Here is a 16066-nt window from a genome sequence, read left to right on the forward strand (position 1 = left end):
CAATGGAGCTGTGTCTTCAAAAACACCACCTGTTTTTCCCATAGCCAGGTGCGAGGGACCCACTTAATAGGGTCTGGCAGGGCTCAGGCAGATCAGGTAATGGCCAGGCCGCTGACAACATTCACCTGTGCCACATTTCAGGGTGGTTTCCAATACTGTCTTGATGGCCAACCTGTACACCTCACCCCTCCTCTGCAGAGGAAGGCAGGGGGCGGCAGGTGCCGGCCGGCAGGGGCAGTTGGTGGACACGCCCGGGACTTCAGCGAGCCAGCCCCTGTGGCCTCAGTGGGAACTCCTGGGGCGACTGACCCCTGGACCAGTCACTGGCTTCTGTCCGGCCTGTCATGTGACAGGGCCTCTTTGTGAACAGACGCGGTGATTCTTATCCTTTCCCGCCTGATGCCGAGGGTGGGGAGGGATGATGATGGCTCCTTTACCTTCAAAGCTATGTGCCCTTGGGCAGGTAACTTTTCTGTGCCTCTGTCTTTGTCACTAAAATGGGACGGAGACAGTACTTACTAGAGAAAGACGCGCTAATAATGCATGTAAAGTTGCGTACAGAGTGCGTGGCACATACAAAGCCCCCACTAAAGGTTAACTATTATTAATCTCCTGGGACTGAGATTCCAGATACGCAAAATGAGTCATGAAATATTCTGAAGGCCCCTTCCACCTCTGTGGTTTCAAATTTTAGAGGGCACTATGACTTGAGCGGGATCTGGGGCACTCACACAGCATTCACTGGGGCTCGCTGGCAGCTGGCTGGCGTGGCATCCGTCCCTCAGAGGGACAGGGACCTCACAAGGTGCAGTAGCCAAGGAGGCCTGGTCTCCACAGTCAGCACCAAGGACAGGGGTACCCCCCCACCCCCCACCCCCCCAAGCCCAGGAAGACCAGCCTGCCTGTCACAGGGCCCCCGGTTCTGTGAGGCACTGGAAAGCGGGACACGAGGCCTGCAGGACAAGGAAGGTGGACGTGACAGCAGCCAGCCTGTCTGTGTGGGCCTCCTGCCGTGGCTCCTTCCGCTCCATACTGTTTGGTCTCCCACCAAAATGCAGTGCTTTCGCTCAACACAGATGGATGTCTGCAGCAAGTTCCCCTGACCGCTCAAGCATGGCGGCAGGCACCACATTTAAAGGCCTAGGACCTGGGAGCTCGCTGTAAAATGGGGCCAGCGACAGTCCCTACCACACGGGGTGGCTACATTAATAAACACTCAAGCGGTCAGGGCCGTACTTGGCATGTGTTGTGTGTTACATGCGTGTTAGGCAGTATTAACTGCCTCATTCCATTTAGAAGTCAGATTTCCAAACAGAGAGCCCCAAAAGGGTTTATTATTTGCTTTAAGGGATACAAATCCACACTGTGAATACACTGTTATAGAAATCCTTTTCTAACCTAATCCTCTTTACTATAGTTTTAAAAAGAAAATCACTCCTACAAAAGGCCTTTGGGTACAAGATGAAGCCACAAGAAGTTGTTTGCATTGCAAAGAGGCAAGAGCAGCTAACTGGACCAAAGACTAGGAACCCACAGGGGCTGGGACCCCCAGGGGCTCGGCCCAGAGAGCAGTCTGCCCCCACCACCATGGCCCAGGACCTCTCCGGTTCTTCAGATGCGCCTCATCTATGCCAAACGCCTGCGTTCACATGGCTCTGTGACCCTCACCTCCATCCCCACCGCTACCCCTGCGAACCTGAAACCTCCCCAGGGTGTGGACCTCAGCCCTCGGCTGCGTGGTGCCCAGATTCTACCAACAGTTCTTGCCAGGAGCTGAGTTTGGGCCCAGGTCACGAGCCCTGCCAGCCACCCACCTGGTGCTTCCAGCGGCCTACCACAGGGGACGAGGGCTAGGGACAACTTTCATGCAGATTTAGGAACAGAAGTCATGCGCATGGCTTTAAAAATTATCCTAAGGGATACATCAATAAATGCAGGTGGTTTCACTTGAGGCGAGTAAACTGACTGCAGGCTTACAAAGGAGGTATTTTCTCTATGTAACATCAGAAAACAATCTGGTCCCACTCAGCCTGACCGCAAAACATCTGCTTATAGTAACTCAAATGTTAATATACCTGCATCAGGAGTTATAAATGGAAATTCAGTGTGCAAATCACATAACACTCAGCAACCATTTTGGGACACGTAACAACTGCTCCTGTGGGTGAAATAATGAATTAAATTGATATTATAGGGCTTAATTCATTATTTTACCCTGAGGAAAAATTCCAAAACAGTGATTATGAATTATGACCACAATTTGCTACAACACTTTCCAATTTAAAACCAATAGTGTCGTATTTATTTCTCTTCATTTTCAGGCTTGAGCCTGTTAAGTAAGATTTGGGTTAGTCAGCCCGTAAGATGTGGTACTTGGCTATTGTTCCCAATTACAAGAGAAGTTAAGTGAACACTTAAGAGCTTGCCATGGAAGTTCCGAACGTTACAGCCTTCTGCCCACCCACTGGCAGTAAAACAACACAAATGAGGGAACTCTTGCCGGTTCTGACTGCTTTAGTCACTGAGACTGGGACCCTGAAATAACCCGCATCACTGGGAATGGTCAGTAACATGTTTTTAGACCGCCACTCAGGACAGGACACAGAAGAGGGAACATGGGGCGTCAACAGTCATTATGCACAGAAAAGCTTTATGACGTGAACCTTTCTTCTTCACGTGCATTAGCTCCAACCACATCCCGGACACGTGCAGTGAACGCAGGTGTGCACAGGGACAGAGCCAGCATCCCAGCGTGGGGGCCACCGCCGGCCGAGCAGACATTACTATGTGCCCCACACTCCGCGAGGCACCCTCTATCCGCTACTGCATTCCCGACCATTCCATGGGGTGCTGATTCTTGCCATACTGAAGTGCAGGAAGGCTAGTTTTCTTGCCCCAAACTACACAGACAGGAAGTGATACAGAGGATTGGTAAGCAACTCTGCCAGGTGCCTGAGCCCACGCTCATTCATCATCTCTCAGTGGGACGAGCATCAGTGGACGAGGCGCCCCTGCCACGCGCCTTCGTCTGGCCCACCCCACCACGTGCCCGGAGGCTTCCAAAGGTCGCGCATCGGGAAGGTTAACAAACTGCCTATGCTCACCACGACCAACAGGAGAAAGGCAAACCTCTCTGGCAAACAGCTGACTTATTCTAGCTACTTCCTTTATGAAGTATATTCTGCTTACGTACAAATGCATTCAAGAAAAAGAGTTACACATATTTTTTTCTCTAGCAAAGAGATGTGGTCCTGTTACATTATTTGAGGGAAATATTAAGCCATTATTTCCATTAAGAAAATTATTTTGTACAAATTGAAGAAAAAGAGGTGAGATTTTAAGAAACTTGCCATCATTTGGCTCTAAGAATGGGGTGTGACCTAATCGTCCTTTCCTTTGACTTGTTGGCTTCTCTGCCTCCGCCTGCCTCCCCGTGGAGAGTCCCCAGGGGACGTCCTCTGCCTCTCCCCTCTCTCCCCAGCACGCACAGTTTCGGACATCAGCAGTAGGATGCCTCCCACATTCACGTCTCCAGCCTGAGCATCCAGGCCACTGCCCACCAGACACTTGCCCTGGATGTCCCAGAGGCGCCTCGAACACCCACGGGTCTCAAATGGAATTCGGCATCCCTGCCCCACCCAGCCGCCTCTCCCTTCTGACTGCCTGCGCCTCTCCCTTCTGACTGCCTGCGTTGTCTTCCCAAGTCAGAAAGCTCCAGGCTCCTCCTCCTCCCAGCCCAGCCCCCCCCCGCCCAGCCCAGCTCAGTCCAGTCCCCTGCACCTCTGCTTTCTGTCTCCGCTGCCGTGCCCTGGCCAGCCCCTCATCACCTCCTGACTAACTAGGATCCACGCTGCAGCCTTTCCCCGGCCACCCTCCACTCTCGAGGCCTCTGGCTCCCACATCTGAGTCTGGGGAGCAGTGAGCACCTACTCAAGGTCAGAGGGTGCACTCTGGAACCCGGGAGAATCTGGAGAATGGCAGGGGCCTGGTGAGCCGTTTGAAGTTGTTTTAGTCCGTTAAGACAGTTATTTTTGTCTGTAATGAACAAAGATAGCCCTGCTGATTATTCTAGACAAAGTACCACAGGTTCTGAGGGGACACCCCAAAGAAGTCCCAGGAAAGTCACGGCTAAGAGTACAATCACTGCAATCAGTTTTGTGCTTTGGAGCCCGGACAGGAAACCACTCAACCTGGGGTGGGGGGGGGTGGGGGACGGGGAATAAATGTGGAACTGTACTGTGTATAAAATACACATCGAGCTGCCACTGCCACCTGCATGACCTTTCACGCTGCTGTGAGTGTGGCACGCACACCACCGTCCTCTCTGCACACGCGCAGCTGTGACCCAGGAGCCCGAGCCCTGCCCAGTCCTATCCATCCTGTGCAAGGGAGAGCCTGCCTGTGTCTCCTCACCGCCTGCCACACCGAAGGGGAAAGGCTGAGGGAGCCTGTGAGCACCTGCCGTGTGCCTGGCACCACGATGCAAGAACCTCCTGGTCAGCTCACTCAGTCACTAGTGCAACGGTGAGGGGGCCACAAGTGGGTCAGGCCTGGGGTGGCCAGGTGGCTCAGTCGGTGAAGCGTCCGACTTCAGCTGAGGTCACGATCTCGTGGTCCGTGAGTTCGAGCCCCGCACTGGGCTCTGTGCTGACAGTTCAGAGCCTGGGGCCTGCTTCGGATTCTGTCTCCCCCTCTTTCTATGCCCCTCCCCACTTGCGCTCTCTCGAAAATAAATAATAATATAAAAACGAGAAAACAACAACAAACAACAGCAACCACACCAGGTGGGTCAGGCTTGGAAAAGAAACAGGAAGTCTGGAGAGCAAGAAGGTTCCGAGCCAGTTCTCTGCCCTCGGCGGCCAGCGTTCAAGGGAACGGGCACGCGCACCTGGCCACCCTCGCGGGGCCCTGCCTGCAGACCTGTGCGTGTGACGTCTCGCAGTGGGCCCGGCGTGGCTCGCTCCTCTGCCAGCCCGTTCGTGTCAGTTTGCCCCGAGGCTCCTACACAGGCTACACTCCCTTACGCCCCCAGATCCCACCGGGGACTCCCGTGAACTAGGACACAGGGGAAAAGCGCGGGCTCAGGGCACAGGACGCGGCTTGCCTGTTCTACTGGCTCGGTGACCGTGGAGGGCTTTAGAGGTTTTGTGCCTTATTCTTTTTCACGTGTACAGAGGGATAATTCCTACTTCACTGGACTGTTATAAAGATCAAGTAAGACAACATGCATACCGGCTTGGCATTTAGGGAGCATTCGTAGGTGTACACAATAGCAGTAATAACTTAAAGCTTGCATGTCTCGGAGTTCTTACTGGTGATCCTGCCTGCAGCTTATACTCACCCAAGGCACGCACCCACTCAAAAACCACTCTAGGCTCCGGGAACATGGCAACAACAGCGCAAAAGCTCCTGCTCTCGGGGCACCTGTGTTCTAGTGGAGGGATGAGGGAATAAAGGGGCAGAGAGGCCGGGAAGGCCTCTCTGAGGACGTAACACTTGGGACCCGCAAGACACGAAGACAGCAGTGAAGAGGAAGGGGCTGGCAACACGAGTGCCTCGGTCGGAGAGGCTGGAGGCTGGCACGCGCCCGGACCCTGTTCTGATGTGACAGCGCTCCGGCTCAGAGCTCTACTTCTCTTCTCCCGCAGGCGACTTGGGGTAGAAACGTGTGAGCCGATCAGTCATAAGCTCTACCACTTATCAACAACCGGGGGACCTCGGGCCAGACACTCTACTGATTCTGCCAAAGTTGAAAGGAGACGGTAATGCCCCGCCACCTCTGAACACGATCGTGAACAGGACCAGGGAGAAAACGAGCCCTGGAAAAGTTCTGTCCGCTGTCAACCACGGTGTGAAGTGACTTGCTGTCATTTGTCAGGGACAGCCACTGAAAGCACGCCGCGTGGGAACCAGCTTCCCCGCTCTTCAGGCCGAGGACAGCCTTCCGCCAGGGCAGCGCTAGGAAACGTCTGCTCCCAACCACAGACGGCGTATTCCCTTGGGCTCCGTCACGCCAACGTCCAGACGCACTGTGGGCAGACACTGCTCTCAAGGAGCTGGCGGGGGCTCCTGCCAAACCTGTCGGTTTCCTTTTGAAATTCACCCAGAGCGGACAACCTACAATTGGCAACTGGACCTTAGCAGTCAAGGTGTGACTACATTTTTCTGGCATCACTTCTGCTCTCTCCGAGTTAGCATAGCGTCGGCAGTTCAAACAATTAAAAAGCAGCACAACGGTAATTATAAAAGACCCATTTAGTCTGGAGGACTATTTTACTGCAGCTGAAAAGAAATCTAATATTAGTACAATCATTCCAAGGCAATTTCTTCTTTAATTATGCCACGGCAAATTTAAAACTTATGAAAAGCATATGAAGAACTAGGAAATCAGGTGGAAAAGTTGTATCCACAATATGTATTTAGAATTTTGAAAACTCGCTATAACAATCAGGGCAAAGGCGTTTAGGATGACCTCCTACTTGGGGAAACGGTCTTACCAACACTAGTTAACAACACCCGACTGGGCAGAGAGCAGCCTTACCATCTGTATTTCTTCTGGGGATAATTCATCTTCACCTTTGCCGTCTCCCCACGTGCCCAATTCGGGTTGGGATTCAGCCGGAACCTTTTCTGTTAAAGAAAAAAAAAAAAAAGAAGAAGAGGAAGAAGAAAAGAAAGAAAAGAGAAACAGAAGGCAAAATACTTCCTTTTAGACGGTGCTGATGCTGGCTTGGGATGCAGGCACACCGCAAGCATGAGCTCTTACAGCTTGTCCACACTCGGTCATCTGCTGGCTCATACTCGGGCGCTGTACCATGACCCTTCTACAGTGTTTAAGCTTGTGCGTGCATTATGTGCATGTGCATGTGCCCACGTGTGTGCGCATGGGCAGAAGGCGCCCCCTGCACAGTCTCAGTGCCACAGTGACTTCAGCAATGGCTGCAAACCAAAGGGCCAGTCTTCAAGTATGTTTTACCACAAAACACAAGCTCACGCATGCCCTCCCTCTAGTGTTTAAACACTGCAATATAAGGGTATTTTCACTAAAAAAACCGCCAGGACAGGGGCGTCTGGGTGGCTCAGTCAGTTAAGCCTCCTACTTTGGCTCAGGTCACCATCTTGGGGTCCGTGAGTGCGAGCCCCGCGTCGGGCTCTGTGCTGACAGCTCAGAGCCTGGAGCCTGCTTCAGATTCTGTGTCTCCCTCTCTCTGACCCTCCCCCCGTTCATGCTCTGTCTGTCTCAAAAATAAATAAACGTTAAAAAAATTAAAAAAAAAAAAAAAAAAAAAACGCCAAGCCAGGACCTACCACTCCCTAATCCTATTCCTCCCCCAGAAGGAACCACTGTTAGCATTTGGTGTGGCCTCACAGACCTTACCCAGTGTGTTCGCATACAAACACCTATGTAATTCTCTGTGCCACCACCCCCACTTCAATCCAGTGTGTGTACACAGTGGCTTATAAAACTTGCCGTGTAGGACTTCACTGTATTTGGGAGATTATCCCGAATCCGTCACATAGATCTGCCTCATTCTCTTGAAATGCTGCAGGATATTCCACTGCAAGGATACATGGTTCTTCATGTCCCGTCACCCCATGGATAACCCTTCGCTCATCTGGATCTCTCCGTGGTACAATCGCTCCGTGTGCCAGTCCATACTTGGAGGCTCCGGGTGTACCCCGGGACGGGCGCCCGCGCATCAACTGTTGTTGACTGGACCTTTTAGAGAACTTTTTAACTGCAATCACAAATGCGTGATGGATGCTTGATGAAGTGCACCAATGGCTCGGGCTCCTAGGAAGGGCTGCAGCAGCACGTTAGAGAGGCCCGCGAGGTCAAAAGGGGTGTGCAGTGGGAACAGGGCAGTGGACGGAAGTGACCCATCCTTGATGGAGACTGTAATGGGGTCTTTTTTTTTTTTTAAGTTAATTTACTTATTTTATGAGAGAGCTAGCAGAGGAGGGGCAAAGAGAGGGAGAGAGAGAATCCCAAGCAGGCTCCATCCACGCTGTCCATGCAGAGCCCGACATGGGGCTCGATATCATGAACCGTGACATCACGACCTGAGCAGCAACCAAGAGTCGAATGCTGAACTGACTGAGCCACCCAGGCGCCCTGTGGGGTCTCTCTTTCTAAAGATGAGTGTGTCTGGTGTCTCAGCGGTGCCTCTAGGCTCGTGAGCCTGGCGCTGGGTACGGCTTCTTTTTGTTTCCTCCCTCAACCTCAGTAACTTTCCCATAGCTGGTCTCGGCCCCGTGAGATGCATGAAAGTCCAGAGTGTTGGTTTTGAGACTATGATACGGGAAAAGAATGTGTGATGGCACCAATTTAGGTATTATTATTCCAGATACATCATTACAAAAAGCCTCCATGTATCCAGAACACTGTGCAGGTTTAAAAAAAAAAAAAATGGCTGTTTTTGCCAGAACTGTATTTATAAAGTTTATATATGATGTATATATACTAAATATACACGTAAATATAAAAAACGTGGAGAATTTATACATAAAACGTAGGCTGAAAGCACCTTTAGAAACTGGCGGGGTGTTTTTCTGAGAGGCCATCTTCAGGCAGGAACCTCTGCACATTTCACTCACCCCACCCCCACCCCAAGGGCCCTGTGTTTCCTGCTTGACCTCGTTATGGGAGCCAAGTCAAGCTTCTCCACTGATGTTGCTTCCGGAGAAGAGCACCAAGATGAGAAGCGTCCGTTCACATCAGGAGCTCTGAGCTGGAACACAGAATTTGCTAAGAGGACGTGTGCTCTGTAACACGCTCACACGGACAGCCACCGGGGGCCACCCTGACCTTGCTGTCATAAAAACTGGCCTGAAGCACGGTGCTCTTCACACTGTCCTCGATGCAGACCTCCAGTGGCCCGGCCCCAAGACTCACGTGCAAGCTCTCGGCCCAACAGGCCCTCGACACGGCCCAGCCTCAGTCCCCACAGAACCCTCCCCTTTGCACACGCTGCACTAACCGCGTCCCACACGGCTCCACGCTTTCTGGCCTCGGAGTATTTCACATGCCGTTCCCTCTGCCTAGGATAAAGCTTCCATTTTCGGTCCAGACTCCTTTCTCAGGACACTGCCTCCTGAAGTCCCCTCTGAGTGGACCCTGTTCTTCCCACCTGTGCCCTCTCTCAGGGCACGCGTCACTTTCTCAGGGGCTGGAAGCTGGTCACTCCCGTCAATCAATTGTGAGTTCCCTGAAGGCAGGAACCAGAGCTCATTTGAGAAGTGCAGGCAGTATTCACAAATAGCCACACCCATCTTAGCACCGGGGGAAACCGATGTGAGCAAACAAATTACAAACAGGTATGTCAAAGTCTCATCCTGGCACAGTAAGAATATGGAAGAGGCCTGAACCTCAGACGTGGACGGAAGGTCTGCCTGACCACAGAGGTCCCCGATACTCCAGACTAAATAAAAAGTCACAAAGCTAGTGGCTTTTTAAAAGTCGGGAGTGTGGCAAGCAAGAAGGCACCCTCTGCCTAGAACTACACCGCCTAGTCCTACACTAAAGTATTGAGAATACAGCTCATGTTTCAGAGGAGAAATGAAACACCGACAAGATGAGACAAAAAGATTCCCTGTCGCCCGAACCTAAAAAGCCCTTCTTCTACCTGTAGATCCACTTAGTATGACGTCCACGGGCAGATGTGTGGGCCCTAAGTGGGGGACAGTTGGGGAAACAAGAATGACCCCCCCCCCCAGCATCAAGGTCGGGATGGAGATGAAATGTCACGGGCCTCCAGACAACAGGGCTGCACAGAGGTGGGCACGGCTTGTCCCCTTCCCCATGGGCTCTCGGGGTGGGGTGGGGGGAATGTAAGCCTGGAGCTCCACGTGACCCCTCCCCATGACTCCCAAGCGTCTCCAGGCCTGAGGCTCTCCCCGAGTTCTAGGCTCATTCCCACAACGGGCTGTTTCCACCTGAAAATCCATCAGCCGGCTCAGACCTAGCATGCATAGACGAGAATCCTGGTGTCGCCCTCTCCCCCAGCTTCCCACCCCCCACCCCAGTGGGTGCTGGGTGCTCTTCCCAGTCTTGCTGTCAGACTCCTCTTCCTCTCCCTCTCCTCCATGCAGTCCCCCCCACCCTGCTGCTCAAGCCCCCAGCCTTGGTGCTCTGTCCCTCACATGTCCCATCCCACCTACTCACTCGTCTGCAGCTGCAAACTACGGCTGGAATTGGAGCATTCCTCCCGCCCACCACCTCGTCTCCACCACTGCCCTGACATGCACCTGTCACCCAGCGCCCACATCGCAATCTGTCCGGACAGGCCCACAGCGGCCACCTCTTCCTCACTCCGTCCCACTCCATGCAGCAGAGAGGCTTGGACCGCGTGCCGGACCTGCCATCCTCAGCCTGAACACGTCCAGACACAGTATCAGAGGGAAACCTTCACTGCAGCCCGGACGGCCTGTCCACGCGGCTTCTGCCTCCATCTTGTCTCCTCCTGTGCCTCCCCACCATGGGTGTGTGCGTGTGCTTCCATGTGCCAGGCCCCCTTTCCCCTTCCACCCTTCCACTGGCTGGATCCTCTGCCTGGAGAGCTTCCACCTGAACGAAGGCTCTGATTTCGCCACATCCTTGTCCACGCTCGTTATCACAGGCATACCTTGGACTTCACCTTGGACTCGGACTTCACTTTCGTGCACTGCGCTAGTTTTCCAAATGCAAGGTGCGTGGCAACCCTGCGTCAAGTCAGTGTGTTGGCACCATTTTTCCAACAGCATTTGTTTACTTCGTGTCTCTGTGTCGCATTTTGGTAATTCTCACAGTATCTCAAACCGTTTCATGATTACTGCACCTGTTAGGGTGATCTGTGATCAGTGACTATGACTCACTGAAAGCTCACGTGACAGCATTTTTTTAGCAGTATTTTTTTTATTTTTTATTTTTTTAGCAGTATTTTTTGATGAAGGTATGCACACTGTCCTTTTATGCGTATGCTGCTGCATACATTAACAGACCCCATAAAGTGTACGCATGACTTTCATATGCACTGGGAAGCCAACAGTTTCCTCTGACTCCCTTCCGTGTGGTGGTCTGGAACCGAATCCACGGCGACTCTGAGGTGTGCCTGTATCTGCGTAGTCGTCCTGGTGGGTGTGAGATGGCATCTCGTTGTGGTTTTGATGTCCATTTCCCTGAGGACCAACGATGTGCATCTTTTCATGTGCACTGGCCACCTGTATGTCTTCCTTGGAGAAATTTCTGTTCAGATCCTCTGCCCGCTTTTAATTTATCATCTTGTTGTTGGGTCTAAAGCATCCTTTGTACATTCTGGACTCAGACCCTTTATCAGGTGTGGGATCCACACACACCTGCTCCCACTCTATGGGCGATCTTTTCACTTTCTAGCTTTACTGCCCGTCGAAGCAGCAGAAAGGGTTTCACTTTGACGAGAGCCCATTTGTTCAGCTTTTCCTGTTGCCACTTGTGCTTTGGGTGTCCTGTCCTTAGTAATCCTTGGTCAGATCGGAGGTCGGGAAGATTCGGCCCAAAGAGCTTTTAGGTCCCAGATCCGTTTAGGTTTTTGGTCTGTTTTGAGTTAACTTTTGTATAAGGTGAGGTTAAGTGTGGAGCCGCCCTTGTGTGTGTGGTTGTCCCCTCCTCCCGGCACCACCTGAAGGGACTGCTCCCACCCCAACGAGGCGTCTTGGCCCGCCTGTCGGAAATCGGCTGGCCGCACATACACGGTTTTAGTTCTGGACTCTCAGTTCAATCCTGCTGCTCTGTACACCTATCCTATACGTACCCTGTGTTACTGCTGCTCTGTTGTGAGTTCTGAAGTTGGGAAGTGTGAGTCCTCTTACGTGTTCTTTTTCAAGGCTGTTCTGGCTATCCTGAGTTCCTCGTACATCCCTCATGGATTTCAGAATCGACCTGTTAATTTCTACAGAGAAGCCAGCTGGCACTCTGATGAAGAATGCACTAAAACTGTAGATCAATTTGGGGTATATTGACACGATCTTGGGAAGTTTTTCCATTTATTTGGGTCATCTTTAATTTCTTTCAACAATGTTTTAGAATTTTCAAAGTAGAAGTTTTACACTGTGGTTGAATTTACTCCCTATTTTCCTTTATTTTATTCCTTTTGATGCTATAAGGGAATTGTTGCCTCTTAAATTTCATTTTCAGATTGTTCACTGAGAATATATAAAAGTTAAACTGATTTTTGTGTATTGATTTTGTATCCTGCAACCTGGACAAACCAATTTACTACTTTATTTTGGGAGATGCCTTCAAATTTTCTGTATACAAGATCAGGTAGCTGGTGAATAGAAAAAACTTCCTTCCTAATCTACATTTTAATCTCATCTGGTATCTGAGCCAACCTAATTGCCACCCAGTGCTAAATCTGAAGAAGGATAGGGCCCAGTCCTTGGTGTTGAGCGATGGATCCACACGCTAATGTGAGATGTGCGGTTTGGTAAGCTAGCTCACATAATGCTCACAACAAACCACGGCTACACGGTACCACAAGAAAGTGCAGACTCAGAGTTTAAATAAATTGTCCAGGTCATAGCCCAGGACAGAGGCCAGGCTGTGAAACCAGCCCAGTCTGTAAGCCCTTCCATGACACCATGCTGCAGCCATGTTTTTTTCTCTTCCCCTGCAAACAGGAACTAGACAAAGGTGGGCTACAGTATGGTAATAGCTTTCTTTTGGCAAAAAACAATACGAAGTATTTAGAAATCTGTTATATACGCAGGGATTTATACATACAGTACATTGTGTACATTTTTAATAAGAGCCAGTTCAGATATTACTATTCCTTGGGATTCCACGTAACCAAGGAAGAGAGGCCTGCATAACAAGCATCACCAAATGACCTTGAAGGAAAGGGTGGCCTGTGGTGTTGAAGGGACAGTGAGGCTGAGCCAGCAGAAGCAGGCAGGTGCCAGGCTGAAGGGGAAAAGGCAGGAGAGGACTGGCCATAGGGCAGCTCAGAAAGACATCCCAGGACCAAGACGGGAGTGGGGGAGTGTCTCAACACACAAGGAGAGCAGTAAGCAAAGGCAGCACCAATGACAACCTCACACCCTCCCCCCTGTACCCCTGAAAGGTAGGTATCATCACTCCCATTTTAAAGATGGGGGAGCTGGTGGGCACCTGGGTGGCTCAGTCGGTTAAGGGTCCTACTTCAGTTCGGGTCATGATCTCACAGTTCGTGGGTTTGAGCCCCGCGTCGGGCTCTGTGCTGAAAGCTCGGAGCCTGGAACCTGCTCCGGATTCTGTGTCTCCCTCTCTCTCTGCCCCTCCCCCACTCACGCCCTCTCTGTCTCTCAAAAATAAATAAACGTTAAAAAAAATTATTTTTTTAAATGGGGGAGCTGGTGCTCAGAAGTGTCAGTAGGTGTTGGAGCTGGGATCACGATGCCCCAGAAGAGACAGTCTTCAAACCATTCTGGGTCCTAAGCAGGGGTCAGAAGCTAAACTGGAGAGTTTTCGCGTTTTAATATATGGTGGGCTAATAACTCGTGATAACTTGTGATTATAAAACAACAAATGCTGACTTTACAATAAAAATATAAACTGTGAGGGAGTGTTCTTTTACTCTGACCGTTTACTTTCTATTGCCCAGAGGCATTAGTTCCTTTTACATGAGGAAACACTTCCACAGCAACTAAAGGCAATCAGCCTTTCAAATCACCTCCCTCCCTCCCCGTCTTCCTCCGCTTTCTTCAGCGAAGACTTACTGACTTCCTCGGTGTCAGGCACTGTTCTGGGTGCCAGCGTGAGAACAGTGAACAAAACACAGACATTCCTGTCCTTGTGGGAGCTACGTTTTAGTAGGAGAGACAGGTCCTGAAGAATATAAATGACTGCGACAAACAGAAGGCTAGCGGTATGTGCCGGGGAGAAGGATAAAGCAGGGAAGACGGGAGGTGCCGGGAGGCCTCGGTCCTTCATCTTCCCTTTACCCATCCTCCTTCTGGGGGGACCCCAGCCTGTCTCAGGGGATCAGTGCTGCCTACAGACCTGTCCCCTGACCTCTAGATTCAAAAACCCAACTCCCGACCAACCTCTCTGCCAAGCATCTCAAAGTCAACGAGCCCCACACTGAGCTCCTGATCAAACCCATCTCCGCATCTCAGGGAAGGACAGCAAACCTGTCCCTCGTCAAAACCGCCACAGCCTTCCTCCACCCCTCCTGCCTCTCACGTCTACGTACAGGAAGCGATTTCTGTGGCTCTACTTTCAGAACGAACCCAGAACTCCACCACGTCCCCCCACTCCCCTGCCACCATGTGTGTGTGCTCACCAATACCTTGTTCCGGGTGACTGCGGCAGGCTCTTAACTGTCACTATTTCTCTTCAACAGAGCAACCACAGGGGCCCTGCTCAAACTGGGTTTGACAGCGCTCTGCGCAAACCTCCCCACAGCTTCCCACCTCCTTCAGAGTCAAACCCACAGCCCCCAGGGCACTTGGGTGGCCCAGGCAGTTGAGTGTCCGATGTCAGCTCAGGTCGTGATCTCACGGTTTGTGAGTTCGAGCCCCACATCAGGCTCTGTGCTGACAGCCCAGAGCCTGGAGACTGCTTGGATTTCATTTCTCCCTCCCTCTCTGCCCCTCCCCTGCTCACGCCGTCTCTCTCTCAAAAATAAACAAACATTAAAAGAAAAATTTAAGAAAAAAAAGTAACACAGTCCTCGACTCTGTGACTTTGGTGCCCGGGTATTTCCCGGCTGGGTGGCCCCCTGCCCTCTCCCTTGCTCTCCAGACTCCAGGCTGCGCCCCCACCATGAGGCAGGCCCCCGTCTCGGGGCCTCTGCACTTCCAATGTCCTCTGCCTGTGACACTCTCCCCCCAGGAGACATGGGGCTCGGTCCTCACTGCCCTTGGGTCTTTACTGAAATATCAAGGTCTCTGACCTCTCTGACAGGCCCAATCTCTCCTGTTATTACCCGGCTCCGCGAGGGCAGACTGGCTGCGTCTCTTCACGTGAGATCTACCCTCAGCTGGGCCCCAAGAATCCACACTGGCTTCTCCCCACTCTCGTCAGCCCCAACAATACTTCTTGCATGAATGAATGATTAAATGAGTATGCTGTGTCTGGTTTGAGTAAATGCAAACACGGTATCCCTGTGTATTGTCTTAGGAAGGGCAGGCCCCGTTAGTTCACGAGTGATGTTGGGGCTCTCCCTCGTTAGGGACCAGTGGACACAGAGGTGTGCAAAGCCTCTGGCCCACGGGGTCAAGGCAGCCACCAGAGAGGATGGGCTCGGGCTCTACAAAGAGTGACTCAGGTGCTGCCCCTTCCTTGGTTTCTCGATTTCCTCACACATACATGACGACAGCACCACCTCAAAGACCCAAGGAGACTCGACCTGTTGATGCCCCAGCAGGAACCCAGCACAGTGAAGGGGCTGGTGAGACACCAGTTTCCCTGCCCCCCGACACGGTTCCAAACTACAGAAAGGGTCTCTGGCATCTTTCAGGCGCTCATTCCTACGCTGCATTCTGAATCCCCTCTCTTGTAAAAAGCAGGGAATAAATCAGATGGGGAGGCATATAAATCCTGGGTCCACCATTTATGAGCTTTTCAGTTTCCCAGCCTCTCGGAGCCTTTCAGAAGGCTCATCTGAGAAACAGGCTCATGAAACGCATTCCAGAGGCCTGCTCTAAGGGTGGCGGTGATGTCCGTAAAGATTCAGGGCAGTGCCTGGCATCTGGGAGACGTGCGGTAAATGAGAGCCACTGTGACAATACGGAAGAGGGGACTGACTCTCGGCCCCTGGATCACCAGCATCCCGGGATTCACGCAAAGCAAAATTCCACGGCCGCCACACCTGAGATACAGCAAAGCAGGCACATGCTGTCCACACACGGCGGCCAGGCAGGGTCACCGCTAACAGTATGCCGAGACCACAGGGACGGCGCAGCACGTGGGTGCCGGGGCCCCCGAGACTGGCGTGCACCATTCCTTGGGCAGAGAGCTCTTCTTTTCTTCCTGGTTCTCAGTCTCCAGTCCCCACCCTCGTGGCGCACCACAACTCATGCCCCTTCCCCGGACCCCGCCAGCTCCCAGGTGACTGCAGCAGCCCCC

General features: G+C 52.0%; 1 protein-coding gene across 6 annotated transcripts in view; it reads right to left on the reverse strand.

Annotated features, from left to right (window-relative positions):
- Positions 1 to 16066, reverse strand: part of STX18 (syntaxin 18) — a 122525-nt gene that overhangs the window by 7528 nt on the left and 98931 nt on the right. For all 6 annotated transcript variants that reach the window (XM_040488011.1, XM_040488027.1, XM_040488051.1 and 3 more), the window contains one exon: positions 6542 to 6630. In XM_040488011.1, the coding sequence (XP_040343945.1) occupies positions 6542 to 6630 (89 nt within the window). The remainder of the gene's footprint in view (positions 1 to 6541; positions 6631 to 16066) is intronic.

This window comes from Herpailurus yagouaroundi, unplaced genomic scaffold (genome assembly GCF_014898765.1).
Source record: "Herpailurus yagouaroundi ecotype Mexico unplaced genomic scaffold, PumYag 28, whole genome shotgun sequence".
Lineage (NCBI taxonomy): Eukaryota > Metazoa > Chordata > Mammalia > Carnivora > Felidae > Herpailurus > Herpailurus yagouaroundi.